The following is a 22,207-nucleotide window of genomic DNA, read 5'->3' as shown; positions in this document are numbered from 1 at the left end:
TGCAGGCCTGCTTCCGGTCCGAGAAGCCCCGACACACTTCCGTGCATGCATTATTTACTGACTAGGTCTGTGTTTGACGACTCGCGCGAACTTCGCAACCGTCTCTCGCTGGTTGTGGCACAGTAGCCAGGCAGTGAATACATCCACGTCTAGAGGAGCGTGTAGGTGACATGATAATATTATAGCTAACTGATAGACAGCCTAGTTTTGTTTTGTTTTTGATGCGACAAAGAACAATTTTTTCTCCTAAAGTCAGCATTTGAAAGGGAATAAAATCAGATTTTTTCGAGGAACGAAATAAAAGTCATTTATTTTCTTTTTTTTATTGGTTCTGTTCTTTGACGTTACGAATTATATTTTTACAATTAATTGTATTTTAAAATATTAGCACTTATAGAGCAAAATCGTACTGTCGGAAACCCGACAAAAGTCGGAAGATTTACAGGTCTGACTTAAGTCTAAAAGAGAATAATACTTTTATCTCTCATAACTGCGGTAACATAAGAATCATTTCATTTACCAAATCTGTGGGACCTGAAAACTTCACTCAGGTTACAATAAAAATTGCTTCCAAATGCAGTCTGTCATCCATGTTGAATACACATCACCGGTTTACCAGGACTTTGTCGCAGTTGCGGACTGTGAGAATTAACAGACCATATATAGATTGACCACTGTGCCAATTGACGCCACCTTTAAGAAAAAATAAAAAAGCAGTAAATGTCATAACAATAGTAAATAATTCATTTAAAAAAAAATAAAAACTTAAACTCGCTGTGTGTAATTTAAAAAAAATCAAACAATAAGATTTAACCCATTAAAGGCGAGATTCATTCTTACTAACACCAGATCTTAGTCTTAACTCACTAAATCCTAGCCCTCTACTCTCCCAAGAGATTTTTCATACTTTTTAAAATCGCTGTGATTATCCCCAGACACCTGGGGATAATGCAAATTCGTTATCCCTCCCCTGACACCTGTCTGAGGATGACAAAAATTCATTATCCCCAGACACATATTTGAAACTCCGCTCTTTTAAACAATTATCCACATTCCAGAATATGGAATGATTCCAAATGCACATAGAAATAAGGAAAGTTAATAAAATATCTATAAAAACAAAATTAACCAACAATAAATCAGTTGTTACTACATATACACAATATGCGTCTACTTCGAATTGGGTGTCATGGCCGAATGGTTTAGTCGTCTGCCCTGGAAGTTTTACCAGAATCGGCGTTGTGGGTTCAAATCCTGGTTCCGCCACTTTTTAAAAAATTCCGTCTTCTTTTTACAGAACGTTGAAAGGGATAAATGTCCCATCCATCCTCACCCCACTTTTTTTTAAAAAAAACTCTCTCTTGGTTCCTTTCTAGTTTCTAGCAAATTGTCATATTCGTCCCCACTCCAATCTGAAAAAGTGTCTAAAAAGAATAATTAATTAAAAAGCAAACAAACAGAAATATTCCGAGAGCGACCAAATGGTCAGACAGAGGAGAAAACATTTTTTTTTAAAAATAAAAACAATATTAAGAAATTCATGCTCAGAAACGGAACAAAAGGCAAAACAAAAGGGAGAAAAGAATACTCACTCAAAAAAAAAAAAAAGGGGGTGGGGACATTTATCCCTTGCAACGTCCGGTAAAAAGGTGTCTGGGATAACGAATTTTCAATGGGAATAATGACAGCCTTTAATTCTTTAATGAATACTGGGGATGTAGGAGCTTTCCGAAAATAATTTTCCTATTGTCTTAAACGTCTGTTGTACATTAATATTTGTTTAAGATTTATCTAGGCATGAATAAAATTCTGGATGTGAATCGGTTTTCTTTTTTTACTTTTTATTTTTATGTCTATTGTAACCCTATTTTTGCGATGACAAAAAACAAACAAACCGAACTGATCAAAGCAGCTCTCACTGGCTGAAAATGTTATTGCGATACCAAGCATTGTGCCAAGAATGGTGCTATAAGTTTCTGTGGTAACCAGTCACTTCATAAAACTAAAACAAATTAGCACTGGCACCAGTGTCAGTGACCAGTACCTTATCACTATCACCATCCATCATAATTTGGAATCTGGAAAAGGAATGAACCGTTTTAGTATCATGAATCATATCAGTGTTCTATGCAAAACGAACTATTTTCTACTTAAAATATCAAGACTATCTAAATCTAATACTATGTGTTGAAATATGACACTATCCAACATCACACCAATCCAAACATCTCCAACTCCAAACCCCACTCGTTGTAACCAAATGAAAATGAATGTCACACATTCCCACCGTTCAGTCCGCCACAGTGAAAGCAAGTGACATTTTTCAAAGACCCATCAACCCTTGGATGACTTAAACAAAGAGCAACAACAACAATATAAATAATATATCATATTAACCTCAGCGGCAGTACAAGAAAAATTATGCCAGGGTTGTGAGATTATTTTTATAGAACATGCCACACTAGTTATGGGAAAAAAGATAAAATATAGATATCGCTTTATTTCTGCAAAAATGCATATAATAAAAGAAAAAAATCCTCATTGTTTGTCACGCGGTCGTAATAATTTGACCTTGGCTCACCATATAATAATACTGTATAATTATCTGTCATTTAGGTAAAATTAAGTGATTTAGCAAAACACTCCCAAAATACCAAATATCAAACCCAGTAAAACTATTATTTTTTATTGCCAAACTGGTAATTCTGCATTGACGCATGCGCACCTTAACCCGCCAAAAAAAGTTGTCTCACTTGTGCCTAGCTGAGGTGCCTCCCTCAGCTGGCTTTTTGCCCCACTATAGCTCGCCTATGTTGGAAAAAGCTCACATTCTCTCTCCGTACTCAGGTGTAAAACGTGGCGCTCAGAAATTTTCCCCATGATTGTAATGACTTTCATAAATTAACTATTGTGACAACAATGTTTATTTGACAGACAAAAGTAAAAATTAATAATAATATATTAATAATAATTAGAAAAAAAATGATAGAATGATAATAATAAGAACAATAATATATAAAAAAATCAATAAATAAGCTTTAAAATATAAAGGAAAATACTTTTTAAATAATAAAATAGTGGGGAAAAAAAATAGTATTGAAAAAATAAGGTTCCCCGTTGGGCTTTGAACCCAAAAACTTCCAATTAAGAGTCAAGCAGCTCAACCACTATGCTCCTCTCAGCATACGAGGCTTTCGTGTCATTAAGATTCCATCCAACAAGGAGCTCACACGACATTCTGTCTATTATTTGTTCAGACAATTTCTATGCGGATGAAGGGTTTACATTCAAATTGTTCATTGTTCTGATCATTTAATCCCTAGCCTAAGCATTTTAATGAGTTCCTGCCTTCAGACAACCATTTAGCCCTACGACCACCATGCTGATAAATTCACACGACAGAAGTCGTTGAGAGTAGCTAATTCTCAAAATGCGCATGCGCGACTCGGGTGTCGAATAACTCTGTTAATATTAAGGACGTAATATTAATATTACTGGGGATAATCACAGCCTCTTAAAATGGGCTTGACGAACCTGTCTAGTCTAAGACAGCTTTATTTTCATTCAACCCAACCAATTTTAAGGTAATAGCAATACCGCAAACTCGGGACCCAAATAATTCTGGGGTTTGGGAGGGGGAAAACTTTTTTAAAAAAAGTCTAGTAGGGGTTTTGGGAGGGGGAAAACTTTTTTTTAAAAAGTCTAGTAGGGTTTTGGGAGGGGAGAGACTTTAAAAAAAAAAAAAAGTCCCCCCCCCCCCCCCCCCCCTTCCAACAAAACAAACCCCCAAAAAATTTTTAAAGAAAAAGTTCTCCCCCCTCCCAAAACCCCAAAATTATTTGGGTCTCCGAGTTTGCGGTAGTACCGATTTTAAAACATTGCCACTATGAAAGGTGCGATTGCGGTTTCCTTTTTTTTTTTTTTTTTTTTGCCCCCGACATTTCGACTTCGACTTTGAATTTTGAACTTGAACGTGAAAACAAGATCGGTTCCGCCGACTCAGCGGCTGCCCTGTTTTAAAACACTTTTAATGGGAATTCAATCCAATAACATCTCAAAGAACTCAGCTTTTTCCATAGATTCGAGCATTTATTCTTCTCTCTTTACTACCTATACACAAATGGAGCTATTCCTTTCGCTATGTGATGTGTGGTTATAGTTTGAAAATAGACACTTGTAAACAAACTAAAAATCCCATTCACATTGGTTACGGCTACGGCGAAAGCAAAGTATTCCGACTAAAATAATGGTGCCAATCAACTAGAGATGCATTAAACAAGATATAAACAACAACAACAAAATAATACATCAAGCTCACCATTGTTCAGGAGAACAAACTCGGCGTCCGAGCAGGGGTAATTAATTTTTTCCCCTGACTCGTATTTGATGCCTACTAAGTTCGCCATCTTGAGATTGAAAAGGGCGGGCAGATATGCCAGGGTTGTGAGATTATTCTTATAAAACATGCCATACTACTTTTGGAAAAAAGACAAATATTATAGATATCGCTTTCTTTTTTGCAAAAATGCATATATAATAAAAGAAAACATTCTCATTGTTTGTTATGCCGTCAATACTTTATAATTATCTATCATTTAGGTAAAATTACACTTAATTTTAGCAAAAGACTCCCCAAATACCAAAATATCAAACCCAGTTAAAATCGTTTTTTTTGCCAAACTGGTAATTCTGCATTGACGCATGCGCACTTTAACCCGCCAAAAAAAGTTGTCTCACTTGTGCTAGCTTGTGCCTCGCTGGGGTGACGCCCCCAGCTGGCTTTTTGTCCCACTATAGCTCGCCTATGAGACAAGCCACTGCTAGGCCTTCAGCAAGAGTTATCTTCCTTAGCTTGTGCTCTATTTTTCTCGTTTTCCGTCTCTTTGATTGCCTCATTTTGCTGCTCAGCCACTCCGCAGTTTGCCGTTTGTCGCCCTTCTACCCTTAAAACAAAATGGCGGATACATATCACGCATAATGATAAATAAAAGCATAAATAGTGAAGTCCTTTTTACAGCGTGAATGTGGACCTTGATCTAAAATCCCCATTCGATTAATGATGACATTTCACAATCGGCGAAATCACTCGAGACAAAGGTAAATTGAGTCAAACAGAGCCAAACATCCAAGTCCAAGCCTGAGCCGGAGGTCCCATTTCCATTCATTGATCATTGATTGAACTTGTTCAGCGGCTGCTGCCGCTGCACTTGACTGGGAGTTTTGTTTTCAACTGGACTAGCCCTGGCTGCAACTTATTTATTAAATGCCCAATTTGCTTCTGTCAAGATAATGCTAGATCCTCAAAATTTGATTATTTATTAAGATTCCATAATTTAATCAAATTCAAATCAATCGGGTCAACTGTCAAAACTGACGCACATTTTCTTTTCCCCTTCACTTCAGCATAGGCGTTCTATCAATAGATTTAGATTTAGATAGATAGATAGTAAATTTAAAAAAAAAAAAAAAATTAAACGAAGGGGAAATCGTGAATGGTTTGCTTTGATTGAAAATATTTGGGAACTTAAGGAGAGGTTTTATTTTTTCATTTGGCTTGATGCCAACTCGACCTCGGACCCCGCCTGGTCTTGTTTGAAGAAAATTTTCACGTGGAAGTGGAAGTAAAAAAATCAGGTCTTTCCCTTTCCTTCAATTCTTATGACCTTTTTACTTATGAAAATAACTATCTATTAAAAATATGGAGAAAATAATCTGCAGTATTATGGTTTGAAGACAAAGTAGCTGTGAAAACAAATAGAACTCTGAGACAGGATTCTTACCACCACACCAAAACCTAAGCCAGTGCCTCCAAAAAGAAGTCTCAGCTTAACTAACTGAAATAGATATTAAGTAACAACTACTTTGGATTATGCCTGTTCAGCCTGGGAATGGTTACATTAAAACGCACATTAAGAATATTGAACTGATGGGAGGTAACCCAAAAAACATCGAAAAAAAAGTCAAGGCTCACATTTCACATCACTTCACTAAACATTAGATAGGCCCCTCAACAACACAATTCATGATTCTGGAACTCTTTAAACCCAGACCAAGCAGATGTTCTACAAAAAACTTCCACATATATAAATCCAAATTCATAAACCTTCACATTAAGACTGGCATTTTTAAAAGCATTTTTTTTCTCAAGAACTATGAAAAAGAGAATGGAATTCATTGCCAGGCCACGTCATCCACAACTTTCATCAGATGATGAGTCTTAAGATGACCCCCTAACTGTCCATCATTCCGCACTGCTATTGTTACTACAGGTTTTTATTCATCAGTCCTTATTGATTCAGATTTAGATTTTGAGACAAACCGTTCTGGTCACATTTTATAGCTTTCACATTTGTGTAGATCTCAAGCTAATAAAGAATGTCATTAGATTAAATGTTTTTTTAATCCATTTTATCCATTAGAAGTTTTAAATTAATTCCTATATCGTAGCTGATTCCGCTACAAACCAGCTTTTTGAAATCTTCTGGCTGACCTCGATCGCCATTGGTGAGATGCTGTTTTTCTTAAAAGATGGAAGTATTGGTTGTTTAAAGGCAACAGTAAAGGGAAAGCTAGATTGATATACTGTATCCTTTTCTATAATTTAAGGATGATACCATTTGAGGAAGAGAAGCTTTACACAAATTATTGGAATTATGGTCTTTACAAGAAAAAAAAAATTCAGGCATTTTTTATTTTATCAAAGGGCATCCTTGTATCAAGAGGAAGGAGGAGTTTGCTTTCTATTTGCTGTGGTTTAAAATTTATTGATTATACTTGTTTTCAGTGACAATGACAAAGGGTTGATGGGAAGTCATCATGGGATTCCTGACGATGACGACAAGAGTAGTCTGGAAGCCGCTGCTGAGGCAGCTGCCAAAGTCAATGCTATGTTGATTGCCAAAGGAATGCTGAAACCGAACCAGTTACATTCAGGAGTTCAGAATGTTGTTACCAAAAAGGTAGGCGTATCATGTCAGTGCTTTGAGATAGAATTTTATAAATTGAAAACTTAGTGTTTTTTATTTTGTTTTTTGTTTTTAGTTATTGGTTTTGCTTCTGGATCATTCACATAAAAATAACAATAAAACTCAAGACTGTATTCTTCTATTGACGCCACTGTTACTCATAGAAAAATGCTTTTATGAACATTGTAATTAAAATGTGTAAATATGAAGGCACCAGCTCTGTGCTTTCTAAGCCCATGATATTTTAACTTTCTGTGTTGTATATTTGTATCCTTGCCATTGATTTAGGTTGGAGGTCCAAACAGCCTTGTTGTTGCTGAAGTTGGAATCAACTACCTTCCTCTACCATGTCGCAACACACTGACAAGAGGAGGCACTCAAGAAGAGGTAGGAATTTCCATATTTATCTCACTCAACTCTAGCCTTCTTCCTCTTTGTTATCTGCTCTCCTTACTTAGAGGTTTTTTGTGCTTCTTTTAAATGAATTAGTTAGACGTGGATTCTGCAACTGTCTTTAAGAGTGAGCAATAGGGGTGTATTTATTTTGTCATATATTATGATATCGTCTTTATAAATGAATGTGGGTATCTGAGAGTATCTCTGTTTTGGTGAAGTCGTTGTGATTTTGGGTGACCTCAGGCTAGACTCATGCTGCAAGGGTTTCCTTTTTCTCCTCCCTTTTTCGTAAGCACCCCCTACTCCAAGAATGAAGAAGATACTGAACTTGTTTAAAGAGTTATGTCGTCTTCCTTTTTCCTGGATGCTGGTATGAGTGAAAAGTGACACTGTAGTACTTGCTGGATTCCAGCACGCTGAATTCAAGCACATTTTGCAATACGGCACGCTGGAGCTGGGTGACTGAATAATATCACTTCCCATGAGCAGAGGATTTCAACATGCTCGGATTCTCTAGCCAGCATTTTGGCTTCTCCCAAGAGCGTGCTAGAATCGAGCGAGTACTTGATTAAAACTTCTGGTTTTCAATGAATGACAGAAAGATCAATATCTACCCAGAGATCTCATTAATACAGTAGAGCATGCCTATAGCGGGACTTTTGGTCCCAGCAGAAAAATCCCGCTGTAGGCAAGCTCCCGCTATAGGAAAGCAGGGGAAAATGTCCCAAAAATATACACGATTACCTCCCTTGAATGTCAATAAATTTAACGTGACCCATGAGCCTTGAAACTGAAATGGACTATCTTTGGTTCACTTTTTTTTTTTTTTTTTTTTTTTTTTGTTTTGTTTTGTTTTTTGTTTTTTTTTGGGGTTTTTTTTTTTGTTTGTTTTTATGTGTGTTTTTTTTAAATTGTTTTTTTAATTTTTTTAATTTTTTTTTTTTTTGGGGGGGGGGTCTGAGGTTTAGGCTAGAAGGACTGTACTGTAAGGTGTGCCCCTTCCTCCCCCAGAACGTCTCATGGGCTTGGGGAATCACACCTGATGGTTGTCTTTCGAAACAGGTTTGAAGAAAGCCTTGATGCTTGACTGTTTCTTTGACTTTGTGACGATCTTGCCAAGCCTTCTCTCCATGTCACTCAATAGCGTAAGTTCCTCTGATGTCTTCTCGTGTTGCTGAAGATAAAGCCTCAGCGTGTTGACGGCATTCTCTGCTTCTGTGTTGGACACAATGGTTGGCTCCATATCAGTGTCAGTTTCTTCCTCTTCGTCCTTTTCCTTACTAGCACTAGCAGTAGCAGTGGATGCAGTCATAACTTCTGTTTCCTGAGCTGCGAGCGCTATCTCTTTGAGGCTTAAGTGTTCCGATGCGGGAATGTGACTGTCCACCTCAACATACTCTCCAAATGTTTGTTGAGTGATGCCGAGAGCTTTTGCTGCTTGGTTGAAGAGGTGTATCGCTTCATGTTCCTCTGCGCTGTCAGTTACAGTAGAGGGGTTGGTTACAATTACAACTTCACTCACACTGTCGCCATCCTCTTGTGTGAAGCCTGCCTTCCTGAAACAGTTTGCGATAGTTGCTTGTTTCACATCATCTCAAGCGGCAGCGGAGTAGTTGATGGCATCGAGGACAGTCATTTTGTAGTGTGCGTCATCGGATCCACTTTCATCAAGAAGTGTGATGAATCTTCGGAGAACCCTTTTTCTGTAGAGGCACTTGAAGTTCTGTATTATGCCCTGGTCACAAGGCTGTAGAACACTTGTAGTGTTCGGAGGAAGAAAGACAAGTTTCACTGCTCTCAAGCCGTCCAACCGAGGATGAGCACTGCAGTTGTCCACAATGAGCGCTATACTACGGCCTTCAAGGAGAAATTTTCTGTCTAACTTTCGAAGCCATTCCTCGAAGATTGATCCCGTCATCCAAGCATTTTTGTTCGCTTTGTAGGTCACAGGAAGAGTTCGGATGTTCTTCATGCATCGTGGCCTTTCAGATTTTCCAATGACAAGAAGGGGTAGCTTTTGACTTCCATCCATGTTGGTTGCCAAAAGGATTGAAATTCTTTCTTTTGGAATCTTTTGACCCGTGCAGGTGTCTCCTTTCATTGCCAGTGTCTTGTTGGGCAGGCATTTGTAAAAAAGCCCAGTTTCGTCTGCGTTGAAAATATCCTTCTTGTTGTATTCCTTCATAATTTCTTGCAGCTCCTTTCCTCTCCACTCCACTGTTGTTTCTATTGGTGCCGAGGCAGCTTCTCCACTGATTACTTTCAGGCCAATGCCGTGCCTGAGTTTAAATCTGTCGATCCAACCTCTGCTCATCAGAAAGTCTGTCAAACCAAGCTCCTGTGCTAATTCCTCGCCTTTCTCAAAAAGGATGGGGCCTGAAATAGGTGTGCTACAGGCCCGAGCTTGATGAAACCAAACGAGGAGGCAGCGGTCCAGTTCTTCTTGTCCTGTGGTCTTGAGACGTTTTCTGTCTGGGTTGAATTGTCCTTTACTGATTGCTGACAAGATTGCTTCTCTATCTCTCAAAAAGGTATAGAGCGTTCCAGATGAAATCTCATAATCCCTGCAAATTTGCGATTTCGTCTTCCTTTTCTTGTCTACTTCGTTGATTATTTCAGCTTTCAATTCGAGTGAGAAACATTTCCTCTTTCCTTTGGTAGCCATTGTTTCCTCAGGATTTCTCTTGATACGAGTACTTAAATAGTAAAAATAATACGATTCGAACGAGTGCGAGTGATGCGTATCCTGGAGCAGCAACAATTGCAATGAATGAGGAATGGCACAATAGGGCTGATCTGGATTAAAATGTACACACCACCGCGTGCGTACAAGCCTCTTCTCTCTAATTGGCCAAGGGCTTTACACACGGCGTTAGCTTGTGCAACGCATCTCTTTTAACCCTCTTCTTATCAGCCTTTTTCAAGATTTTCCCCAAAACTTCACATCCAACTAACACAAAAATATATTTCTTATCACTCAGACATAACAGCAGTAAAATTCTTGTGATACATAGTTTCTTTAGCAAAACATTCTCTACAACACACTGTTTATTTTCTTTAAACTTTATAATGTACAAAAGAAATTTGAATAATAAAACTGTTAGTTGTATCGTAACGAATGTGACAATTTTCCTATAGTTGGTAAGGAGAGGGTTAAATCAAGTTGCCCAACTTTTAATCACCGCAAGACTGACCAGTCAACGCATACAATCATACAAAGAAATAGAGCGAGCGGCAAAAGAAGTGCGGGTAGACACGAGAGGTGTGAGTGAAGACACGAGCGAGACAAAGGTAGACGGAGGCGTGTGTGTTAGAGAGAGACAATGCCAAGTCTACGTCACTCGCTGAGTCGCGGCGCGTGAAAAATTTAGCCGATCGATAAATTCTTGCCCTACAGCTCGCTCAATTTTTCCCGCTGTAAGCAAGTTCGGGCCTTTCCTTGACCCGCTAAACCCAAGCACAGGTAATTGAATTTATATAGTAAAAAAAAGCGGGGTTTGTGTAAGGTCCCGTTGTAGCGGGTGCCGCTATGGTCATGCTCTACTGTATAAATTTGCTCATGTGATTGAATGTTCTAAGAGAATAAAAAAAACCAAATCAATGCTTTTGTGACATTTCTTCAGAGGTATTATTTCAATCAAGTCTGCAATTTTTTTTTTTTTCATTTTTATCTCCTTTTTTTTCTCCAGATTTCCAAGGCAAGCGGTGCTTCTGTTACAACTCGAGGTCGATACATGACGGAAGAGGAAAAGGCTAGAAATCCTAGGTAGTTTTCATTACAATCAACCTGTCAAACTATATCATTATACTGGGAAATCTGGGTGGGGTTCCTGACCTCCCATCGTGGGCAGGGAGGCACTTACTGCATATTCTATCCCCCTATATCTGTTTTCCAACTTGCTTTCTGTCTTTGTCTTGGAATGAGATTATTTGGTTTTGTCCTGGCCCTGGCCGGATGCCTGGCTGAGAGGGAAACAGTCAAATGTATAGTTAGTTTTGGGAGATGATATTTTTTTTACTTGTAAATCATCTTTCTGTTATGCACTGTATTATGTTTTCTTTATATTATATATGATTTGTAAAACATTTGAGTGTATTCCTCTTAGTGGGGACTTGTGCTGGTGTCTGGGTGAGACTTTAAAGTGATCTTAAACTCTAAGTACTTTGATAGTATGCTCTTGGAATCTACACCTGTTTCCTATTATTTGAACCAATTCCCCTTTGTCTTACCTTTTCTTGATTGCTTTAATTGTAATTCTAGAACTTTTTACTATCCCATTTTCTTCTTTTTTACTCGCTGATTTGACCTTAATCTGTTGCAAGCGCCTTAAAACCCTTAAAAACAAAACAATCTCTCTCTCATATTCATTTGTAAGCGCATTTATCATTTATTTTTCCTCAAAAATATTTTTCGTGATTTGGACATTGCTCAGAATCAAAAGAACGACATGCTGAAAATCTCGTCTGATTTTTAATTTTTCAGAGATCGATGTTTGTACCTTAACATCCAAGCTGCAAAGAAAGAATCTGTAGATGGTGAGTCAAATTGCTCTTTTGATGTTTGGAAAATGGGTAAAAAAGTAAAGCCTTAAATGTCTAGTTCTATATGTTATGTGTTGCTGTTGGTCAGGCACCCTTTGTAAAGCGCTTTGAGCATGTTAAGTGGATATTGTGCTACAGAAAAGCTCAAGTTAAGGATGTTAATAAACATAGAATGATGAAAATCAGCCGTCGTCTTTGATTCACTCCTCAGACTGAAAACCAATTTTTGTACGTTGAAATAAAGTGAATAAAATGCACTAAATTTTTTATTAGGCTGATGGAAATGATTAATTATTTTGCAACCATTTCTAGACTTCGATTGAAATAGGGGAAAAAAAGTCCCCAACAACAGTTTGTTTTGTTTATCACTTTGTACACATATTTGCTGGTGATAACTGAATGTGTAGTTGTGGGCTTATTTTAACTTTTATTATGAATTATTATTTGTAATGGTATAAGAGTATTTCATTACTATGAGACCATTGAAATTCAGGTTATCTGACATGTTGCTACATTGTGAGGGGGGGGGGGGGGGGGGGGGGGAATTTTGATCTCTTACTTTTAAGGTCTGAAGTATAAGGTCTGGAGACGCAAATTTTGTGATAAAGATGCAGGTCAGAAAGCAAATTTCTTTTTAAAAGGAACTGTCTTATGAAATATCCACATTGAAGCAGTCACCATTAAAAAAAAGTTTTTAAACATTTTTTTTGAAACAGTTGCAGTCCAGAAAATAGATGAAATCATCAAGGCCATGGGTGGAGATAAAATGAAGAAGAAGGGCCACGGTGGCCCTGGGTTCCACGGAGGCCCAAGGTTCCATTCTCCACAGAGGCCCAATTTCAACAACCCACAGTTTGAAGCAGGAAAGAATCAGCCACCACCACCACCCCCTCTCATGTCCCTGCCATCCCCTCAGCAGATGACACAGCCTCCACCCCAGATGCAACAAATGATTCCTCAACCCCCGATGCACTTGCAGCCGCCGCAACCTGCCACAGTAAGATTCTATGGATTTTTTTTTAAAACTATGAAAATCATCAAATAGCATTTTCCTGCAAAAATAGATCTAATTTAACAAGAAGGTTAAATCACACAACATTCATTGTCACGTCAGAGACAGGCATAAAAATTTGGAGGTTTCCCCCTGTTTTTTTACATCTATGCCATTGTCCAAAAAATGGATATGTACCCAACGGACTGCTTGTGTCATCCAATGTATTATATAAAAGAGATAAATTATAAATGCTGGGAGCATGTTTTCATTGTTGTTTAAATACTGTTTAAATGCTATTATTACACTATTTGAAACAACCCAAAATTATTTGCTATGCTATGCTACTGAATGCCACTTTGTTATGATTATTTTCCTCAAGGGAAAGAAAATCAACACACCATTACATTAAACATTTTAAAGTTTGAGTCATATTTTATTGCAAACGATAACAAGATCAAAGGAATTGGACATTGGTAGAAAACTTAAGTCTATCACTATTGATATTCAAAATTTGTAATTGTAATGTCACTTAAAATATATGCCCGTATGCAAAAAATCACTGCACCACATTTCGCAACTTTGGAAATAATCGTACATGGAAATAATTTTTTGTTTCTCTTTTCAGGTTCAGGTTACAGTTATGCAAGAGAAACTATATGTTGGATTGGAACATGCACCTCCAAATTTTGACACAAAGAACAAATTGCTGGGCCCAGGGGTAAGCAATTATGGAGTAATTTGCATCTAAAATTTGATGTCATGATTGGGACAGTTTGTTTTTTTTCCTCGTGGAACGTTACTCTGGGTCAAATAAATAAACAGGAAATTGAATGGAAGCTTTTATTTAATCTATAAAGACAGAAGATGTGTTGTGCGTTCCGGGTTTCCCCTTTATCAACAAAACAAGATGAATGTAACATTATTGTTATTTATTTCTTCAAGCTTCAAGCAGCAATATTTTATTTTATTTTGTGATTGGATAACCCGATTCTTCTGACGGTTTCTTTAAATTTTACCAGAGATAAGGATCAGTGGGATTGTTGGTGAAAATATAAACTTGGGATTCATTTCACTTTAAAATGTGCTGCACAAAAACATTTGCTGCACAAAAACACTGTATGGTCCAGTCAAGAGAAACAGACGAATAGGATAACATTGTGCTTGAGAATTATTTGTATTAAAAGCAGTCACGGCTCTCTAATCCAGAACTCCACAACCCGGATGTCTCCATTATCCAGACAGGTTGCCTGGAGACGGATTTATTCTTCTTTATTTGTACACTTGAGGCACTGATTCGACTATTCAGATGTCTTTGTAATTTGGACAAAATGCTGGGAATTAACGTGTTCGTATTCGAGGCATGTGACTGTATATATTTTATCAGTTATGTTTTTAATGCAACCAGATAAATTTTAGAAATATATTTTTATTGTTAATAACCAATAGATATGATTTAAAATGCTGGTTTAGCTGCTTACCTAGATATTTAGTTTAAAATATTTATTCAGCCTTTTCATTCAACTTTTCTCTCTCAAGTTCATTATTATATTTACTTTCAGAGTTCATTCCTCCAGCATATCCAAAATGAAACTGGGGTTAGTGTTAGTCTGAGAGGAAAAGGATCTGGTTTTTTGGACCTCAATGGAGCTGATGCCTTTGAACCGATGCATGTACATCTGGAGTAAGTAAAGAAACCTGTGGGTCTGCATGTGTTTTTGTTGGGATGCAAAATGAAATTAAAAAAAAATTTAGAGTGATCTTAAAATATCAATCACTTGTAATATTGTGTCATACGCTTATATTGAAAGGTTTACTCTTAAGATGTGACCTAATCATTTGCTATTTCTATCATCTAATAGGCATTCCTCGCTGATTCAACTACAAGAAGCAAAGAAATTGGCAGAAAACTTGATACAAACTGTAAGTAGGAGAAAGGAGATTACTCGATTAAACCTGTTAAGGTGGAACATGTATATAAAAATGAAAAAAAAAAAAAAGAAGAATGAGAATCAAACAATAACAGACTTTCTCTCCCAGATTTAGTGATAGGTCCTATATTGAACTGTTGTGGTATTGGTAGGTGAGACATTAACAGACTTCCTTCCACAGGTCTTTGACAAAAGAAGGTAAGACACTCATTAGATAGGAACCTTTTGCAAAGTTTTTAATTGGGAGAACAAATATCAAATACTATTAACGCCTTTCATTTTCATATATCCATTTCATCATAACAATGGATGGCCATAGAATTCAATATTTACCTTTCTGAGGTTTATTCTGTATTAATGCAAGTTGTTTTCAGTGAAAAGAAACGAAAGTTGTTTTTTCTCTCCTCCCTCACAACTTTGCAGTTGGTTTCTCTCTGCCCTCTATATTGTGCTGTATTTAGAGGAGTTTTCATAAAAAGAAAAAAAACAATACTTATTTGGTCATTGCTTACATTTTTAGAATTAATGCAAGAATTAAGGCAGATGTCAGATTAATTGTGTTCTCTTTCAGGACAAGTAAGATGTTAAATGACAAATGTTAAAAAAAAACAAACAACAAACAAACAAACCATATGGTTGGATCGAGCATGAGATTTGTCCATATCCAGTTTGAATTAATTTTCTTGAAGCTCAAAAGGACATAGAGATGATTCATACACCCCAGAAGACTGTTTCGACTTGAAATTTTAAGCCATGACATTTTTGAAAACCTATGATGTAATGCTACCAATGATATTCAAATCGAAAGTTTTACTCATTTTCCAATCGCTCATGATGCTGTTTTAAAAAAGATTCGTTTTTAGTTATTGGTTGTATGAAAATTATACTATTGAACTTTTTCTGAAAAGAAAATATTGTTATGGATATATTATTGATTTGGCCATTGACAATTGTGATATAAAACCAATCTTAAAATATAGATTATATTAATTATAATTATACCATAAATATGAACAGCTAGATTAGTTGTTTCTGAATAACATACTCCTTTTTGTTGTCATTTTGGTATGCATACCTGCCTACTTTTACGGATTATCCGTAATTGTTACGGAAATTTGATAATTATGATCATATGAAAATGGAAGAAATATGGATTTTGATTTCAAAGCAATTTGGCCACCGTGTTAGAGAATATATATATTATATTTTTTTTTCTTTTCTTAAGTTACCGCAATTTTAAGGAGAAAAAAAATTATCAGAAATTTATAAAGGCTACTGCTTAGTTAAATCCACGGCTAACTCATAATGGTGGCCGTCAACTACAAAGTTTATTTTACTTTGAAAGGTTGGATGTAGCATTTTTTTGTTTTGTTTAGTATAGTATAGTATTGCTGAAATTCTTCTACTTCTATATATTACTGATGTATTTTGCGTTGGTTACTGATTGTGAAATATTCAAGTAGGCAGATATGGGTACATGTAGTAGATGGTGTTGTCGATAACCCTCCAATTATTCTGTTTGGTTTCAACCAATAGAAAGACTGATTGATTAAGTATTTGGACAGTCGTGTAACGTTCACACTGGCCTTGATGTTGATGGTACTAACATACCCTAAAAACTTTTACAGATAAAATCAGACCCAGATTATTTTTTTAACTCTGAGGCTAAGTTTACACAATTTCTTTCAATTTGGATTTCGTAACTAAATTTTAGCGGAAATAGTGAAGAGAAGCTTTTTTTTTATTATTCAATTAATGCAATTTAGTTCTGATCCTTTTAAATAAGTGACTTTTACATAAATGACGTTTGCTGAAACATATTTAAAATTAGAATGCAAATTTTTGTAGAAAAACATATAAATTCTAGTTTTGTCTTTTATGCCTATTTTAGTGTATTAGTATCTAATATATCCTTGGTGGTTTGTAAAATCTTTCACGATCCTCCTAGCCACAACAATTAAAGCATTGGAAAAGTACTGCCTTATGAGCAATTTGACTTTGAGAACATGACATTAATTAATGTTACATTCCTGTCCAAATATGTTTGTCAAAGATCCATATCTCTCTCATACGTATAGTACAGCTTCCCTCATACATTTGTGATTTTTCCTCATGATAAAATTGCTCTCTTTCAGGTCCTGTCTCGATTGTTGTCTTATTATAAAGTTCTCCTGCTGTTCATTACGACATAAACCTTATACTGAAATAGCCACTCTAAGATTCATAGAATCATTTCCAATATCTCTTCATCAGTTGGTTTATTCATTTATTTCTTTCTCTTTAAAATAATATTGAAATGATTTCATGATTTATTTTGTGAATTCAAAATACAAGACCCAACATTTTTCATCCTTTTCTTTCTAAAAATTGTCATCAGTTATTGTAATACATTTTTTTTTTTGCTGGATCGATTGAATTTGGCCGATGATACCATTTGAAACCGACAAATTAAATGTTTCCTTTTGCACCAGAAGTCCTGACAGTTTAATTATTGGCCACCTGATTCTCTCATTAGCTACTTATTTGCTTTACAGGGTTTTTAAAAATATGTACCTGCTGTAAAGAGCATCCTCATTCGGCTGGTAGTGTCATTCTTTTAAATATGTTTATTTTCTGACTGTATTAAAGGAATAAACAACTTTTGAAGGGAACTCATTGGTTATAGATCAGTGCTGATGTTTACCTCGGATCCATGGAAATCTGCGATTTTGGAGACAGAGGAGGAATTTCCTATCTGCGATTTTGGAGACAGAGGAGGAATTTCCTCCTTTTAAAAAATTACATTTTCCCAATCAAACATACTGGCAGTGATTGACTTGATGTGTGGTGCAGTTTACTACTTTCCAGAAATAAGAAAGTTTGGGTTAGTTAGTGCAGTTTAATGGGGCTTAAAGGCAATCGTTCACAATTTTTCGCCTATTCACATTTTGTTTCCGTCAGCACTGATAATTCTAAGACTAGTACCATTTGATTTTTGAACTGAACTTGCTCATTGTCACTTTTCTTTTCTTGTGATCTAAGTTCAGTGGTCTAGCTTTTGTTATTCTTTGTTTTGCCATGTGGCAGGTCTCTATTCTGACAGGCTTTGTATGTCATGCTCTGAAAAAATGGCTTGTTTTACTTAATTCTTTGAATTAATCCTTAGCCTTCAATACCCCCTTCTCCAGGTCCCAAATTCCCCCGACTCCCCCTCTTATTTATTATTCTTGTTATTAATATTATTGTTATTATTGTTACTAGTGCAGTCTTGCCAAACCTCCTGAAAAGGTGGGGGACTTCCGAAAATAAGTATCTTCTTATGCTTTCCCGACTGTAATTGAAACATCCCGCAAAAGAAATAACTACCCGAAAACTTAAGATTTGTTTGTTTGTTTTGTTTTTTGTTTTTTTTGTAATGAAATCTTCACCTTTGATGTTATTTTTTTCCCATAGATACTCCTGGTTTTTATGAGAATTGTTGAATAGTTGTCACATAAAATGAGTTTATCCAGTGCCAGTTGCACTAACTGTTCAATTTTGAATAGATCCAGCTGAATGTAGCTATTTTATGATAAACACCTCTGATTCAATTTTTTTTTTTCAGATTTTCTGCCAGTTTTTTTTGGGTTATATTTTTCTCTCGACAAATTGCTAATGTCATTTGGGATCTTTTTGATTTTTTCCATGTTTCCCTAAAAATTATTTCAGGGGGTTGGCAAGTCTGTGTTATTATTATAATTATTGTTTTTATAATTGAAATTGTCAGTGTATTCATATATCATCATCATCATCATCGTTGTCGTCGTCGTCGTCGTCGTCGTCGTCGTCATCATCATCATCATTTGATAAATTAACTAAAATATATTATTTATTGTTATTGCTATGTTTTAGATTCATGTACGCCCTCCCCCCATCCCAGCCCACCCCAGTTCCAATCCTCACCTTTTGACCCATCTTTGTCCTCTGGGAGCAGTCCTGTGTAAAAAAAAAAAATAAAAAAATAAAACAGGCTGCATGTTTAATTAACCATGGTCATGTTTGCTTGGCTTTTTTCCTATCTAGGTCCAGCAGTCGTACATCAGTTTCCAGCAAGCCCTGGCCGCCCTCCCCCCATCAGTACACACGGGTCTCATTACAGGAGTACCCCAGCAGCGTAAGTCTGCACTAATATCTCACCTCCTTCATCTTTAACACCAGGATTGAAGTCGTTGACAACCAAAGAGACTGAAAAATTACAACAGGGCAACACGTTCAAAAACAAATTTAAACGCTTTGAATTACAATTACATAGTGGCCAACTGTCTCAATAAAATCGAGACTGTCCCGATTTGGCAATCTAAGAACATTTTAAAGAAATGAAAAGTGGACTGTTTATGTGTATGGAAATGACCTATACATGTCCCAGGAATAGATTATACTTTTTTGACTAGCAAATTAATACATGGAACAGAAAAGCTCTAAATCTAGATTGTTTTATGATTGTCCAATCATACTCCTTTGTTGGGTCCTGATGGTATTATGCGTTAGGTTGTCCTGTTTTAGCACGATGAAAAAATGGCCACTTTACAGTTGCGTTTATTGTCACAATTTTAAATTACTTTTTTTTTCCCGGTCATCAAGGAATATTCAAAGAATAAGAGTTATGGAACTTCTGACAACCTTTGAAATACTTGAAAAGTGTTTTGAATCTTTTAAAAAAATAAACTGATAGTGTTGCTCTGTTACAATATTCAAAGAGGGGAATGGGAAGCATTTCATAAACCTTACCATTGAAAGAAACATCTGTTTATCATAAGGCTTGATACTTTGTATGCTTGTGTTGAGCCTTTCATTTCCTCAAGGTATATTCATTAGATACGAGGGAACAAAATATTTTCAAGTTACACGCCCAAAGCTTGTCTGTCAAGGCAAAATGTAAATGGGTGAACCGCACGCCTGTCATTCCCTGACGTTCAGGCATCGAGTGAAAATAATCACTATTCTGTCGAGAGTCATGGAAGGTTTTTGTTCATTCAGTTAACCAACCTTCTGCCACCCCCAATTAAAAAAAAAAAGTGTAAATTGAGTATTTTACAAAGAGATCTGTTGGTGCTATTTTATAATGCATGAAATGAACAATATGAGAATGTGCCTAATCTTTTAAGCTTCTTCACCACAGTTGTTTTTGTTAATATTTTGCCTTGGAATTGGGTAGGTATTTAACAATTATTTAGATATAAATATTTATATTTAGTCTAATTACTTTTTCTCTTGGCATGTGTAAAATCAATCCAAATAAACTATTTTTTAATTCTGCTTATTTTACAATCACAGGCTCTCAAATTACCACGACTCTCTTCCTCAGTATGGCTGTACATTGATCTGAACACCAAGAGCCAAAGGCATTTTTTCGTACATCTAAACTGTTTTTGGTTTAAAATTTTAAAACCTAATAATACAATTTTTTTCTACAGCCAAAGGAAAGATTTTATTTTTCTTGTCTTCAGAAATCCTTTTCAGCTTTCTGTCGTCTTATTTATTGTTTATGTATAAGCCAAGGGAAAACTGTGAATTCTGTTAGGTTATTGTTATTTGATGGCCCTCACTCACATGGAGAACAAGAAGGCGGTGCGTCATAATTGACCCACTGTTGATACACCTCTCCTACAGCAAATGTAAACAGTTTACAGAACACCCTTCATTTCATGACAAGTCCTGACTGGAGGCTACTGGTAAACTGACATTTATAATCTTTACTTCTATCATCGTCCACATGATCTTTCCTTTGTGTTTCGGGGGGACATTTGGAATTATTTTAACTCGCTGAAACAGGTTTTTAATGATAATTTTTTTCATTACTTACAGGTCATGCAATCTCAAATTCAAAATTATTGTGGCAATAATTTCTTTCCAGCTAAATCTTTTTCCTCTCTTGATGCTGATGCTCAAAACAATATTTTAATTCACTGAAGCAGGTTTTCTTTCAACAATTTTTCATTACTTACAGGTTTTGCAATCTGAAATTCAAAATCATTGTGGCGATAATATCTTTCCAGCTAAATCTTTTTCTTCTCTTGATGCTGATGCTCATAACATTATTTTAACTCGCTGAAGCAGGTTTTCTTTTAATAATTTTTTCATTCCTTGCAGGTTTTGCAATCTCAAACTCAAAATCACTGTGATAATATTTTTCTTCAGCAAATAATTTTTCCTCTGCTGATGCTGGTGATCATAAGGCAGTCCTTGACTTCTTTAATAGATTTTCTCTCCTCAGGAGGAGGTAAAATAAAACATCAATCATGGCCGAGTTCTGTTGCACTTCATTTATTTATTCTCTTGTAGAATTTAATTTTTTCCCCCCATTCTTTGTCTTAATTCATGGAGCTTGAATTTATTTAAGGATAAAAGCATGGCACATTTCTTAATAAAAAGCTTTAATTCTGCAGCAACCATTGTTCATGTTTTTTTTTTCCTCTCTTCAGTTTGTAAGAATCGATTACAGATGTTTAATATAATAGTAATTTTAGGTCTTCAACTTTGGGGCCATAATTCCATCTGATGCATCTTTTATTGGGATAAATCAACCAGTTTCCTTTCTCCTCGGCTCAACTGTTTGCAGTAATATTAACCATCATTTTAAAGCATATTTCATCAGTTCAAACAGCTTCTCCTGTCTCTTTTGTCTTTATTTTTATTATATATTTTGATGGTAACTCTGACTTTCTTTATTTCAGCACTACTTATAAAGAAACAGATGACCATTTAGAGTGTTCAATTTTATCTCTGTCCTGTCATAATCATGGAAGACAACATGCTGTCATCCTGAACAAGACACACACACTGTCCTTTCTCGTGTTTCAAATCTCGACTAGATTTCTATTTTTAAGGAAAGATTCCCAGATGGCACCAGATCTCAGATTGGTTTTTATGTTTTGCTACCATATTTTGATGTATTTATTTGACAAAAACGCTTATGACCATACCATTTTTATGTATATTGTTTATCAAAAAGGGTTGACCTTCCCATTGTGCAAACTTATGCACAGACCTACTTAGTAATTAGGCTCTAAATCGAATATTTCTTTTTAAAAAAATTTTCAGTCAGATGTGGTGCTGTTGCAAAATGTCATTTTTGTAATGTTCAACACAAAATAACACAACAGTATAAATTATAGGAAAGATTTAGATTTCATCAGCTTCTCTAGGTTGAAAAATGAAATAATCCAACTGCTAATCTCCTAATCTCCCAAAGTGGGCAGAGAGGTCACTTGATGTGCCTTCTAATATCCAAAACAACTGTTTTCCTTCCCATGCTGGGAAGCTCTCTCTTTTTATTCCTGGCCCTGGGATTGATACAGTCAAATGTGTAGTACCTTTTTGGGGGGGGGGGGGGGGTTATTATTTTTTCCCTTGTATATTATCTC

At 36.0% G+C, this 22,207-nt stretch overlaps 2 protein-coding genes across 3 annotated transcripts in view; one reads left to right on the top strand and one right to left on the bottom strand.

Annotated features, from left to right (window-relative positions):
- Positions 1-7: 7 nt before the first annotated feature.
- LOC144964473 (uncharacterized) lies at positions 8-4,769 on the bottom strand. 2 transcript variants are annotated; one of them, XM_078898817.1, is made up of 3 exons: positions 4,319-4,769; positions 1,593-1,653; positions 8-693 (listed from the first exon to the last, which is right to left on the bottom strand). In XM_078898817.1, the coding sequence occupies exons 1-3, from the start codon at positions 4,464-4,466 to the stop codon at positions 585-587; spliced, it is 318 nt and encodes a 105-aa protein (XP_078754943.1). In that variant the 5' UTR covers positions 4,467-4,769; the 3' UTR covers positions 8-584. The 2 variants fall into 2 exon arrangements, with proteins under 2 accessions (XP_078754943.1, XP_078754944.1); XM_078898818.1 differs by lacking the exon at positions 1,593-1,653 and having other exon boundaries at positions 4,319-4,430.
- A 141-nt stretch (positions 4,770-4,910) lies between these two features.
- The window catches only part of LOC144964472 (uncharacterized), a 29,584-nt gene continuing 12,287 nt past the window's right edge, over positions 4,911-22,207 (top strand). The window contains exons 1-10 of the mRNA XM_078898816.1: positions 4,911-5,097; positions 6,785-6,959; positions 7,254-7,352; positions 11,051-11,127; positions 11,845-11,897; positions 12,620-12,900; positions 13,523-13,615; positions 14,457-14,578; positions 14,757-14,817; positions 18,867-18,957. Of these exons, the coding sequence (XP_078754942.1) occupies positions 5,057-5,097; positions 6,785-6,959; positions 7,254-7,352; positions 11,051-11,127; positions 11,845-11,897; positions 12,620-12,900; positions 13,523-13,615; positions 14,457-14,578; positions 14,757-14,817; positions 18,867-18,957 (1,093 nt within the window). The 5' untranslated portion in view covers positions 4,911-5,056. The remainder of the gene's footprint in view (positions 5,098-6,784; positions 6,960-7,253; positions 7,353-11,050; positions 11,128-11,844; positions 11,898-12,619; positions 12,901-13,522; positions 13,616-14,456; positions 14,579-14,756; positions 14,818-18,866; positions 18,958-22,207) is intronic.

Source organism: Berghia stephanieae, chromosome 2, assembly GCF_034508935.2.
Source record: "Berghia stephanieae isolate SIO BIC M18660-M18661 chromosome 2, UCSD_Bste_1.3, whole genome shotgun sequence".
Taxonomy (NCBI): Eukaryota; Metazoa; Mollusca; class Gastropoda; order Nudibranchia; family Aeolidiidae; genus Berghia; species Berghia stephanieae.
This window is presented reverse-complemented; position numbering and strand designations above follow the sequence as displayed.

Bases quoted from the DNA above. Each gene is read 5' to 3' on its own strand.
- LOC144964473 (XM_078898817.1), bottom strand. From the start codon at position 4,466: ATGTTTTATAAGAATAATCTCACAACCCTGGCATATCTGCCCGCCCTT. The intron at 1,654-4,318 runs GTGAGCTTGATG...TCGTTATCCCAG, and splicing joins GTTTGTTCTCCTGAACAATG to ACACCTTTTTACCGGACGTT. The intron at 694-1,592 runs GTGAGTATTCTT...TTTTTCTTAAAG, and splicing joins CCCCTTTTTTTTTTTTTTGA to GTGGCGTCAATTGGCACAGT.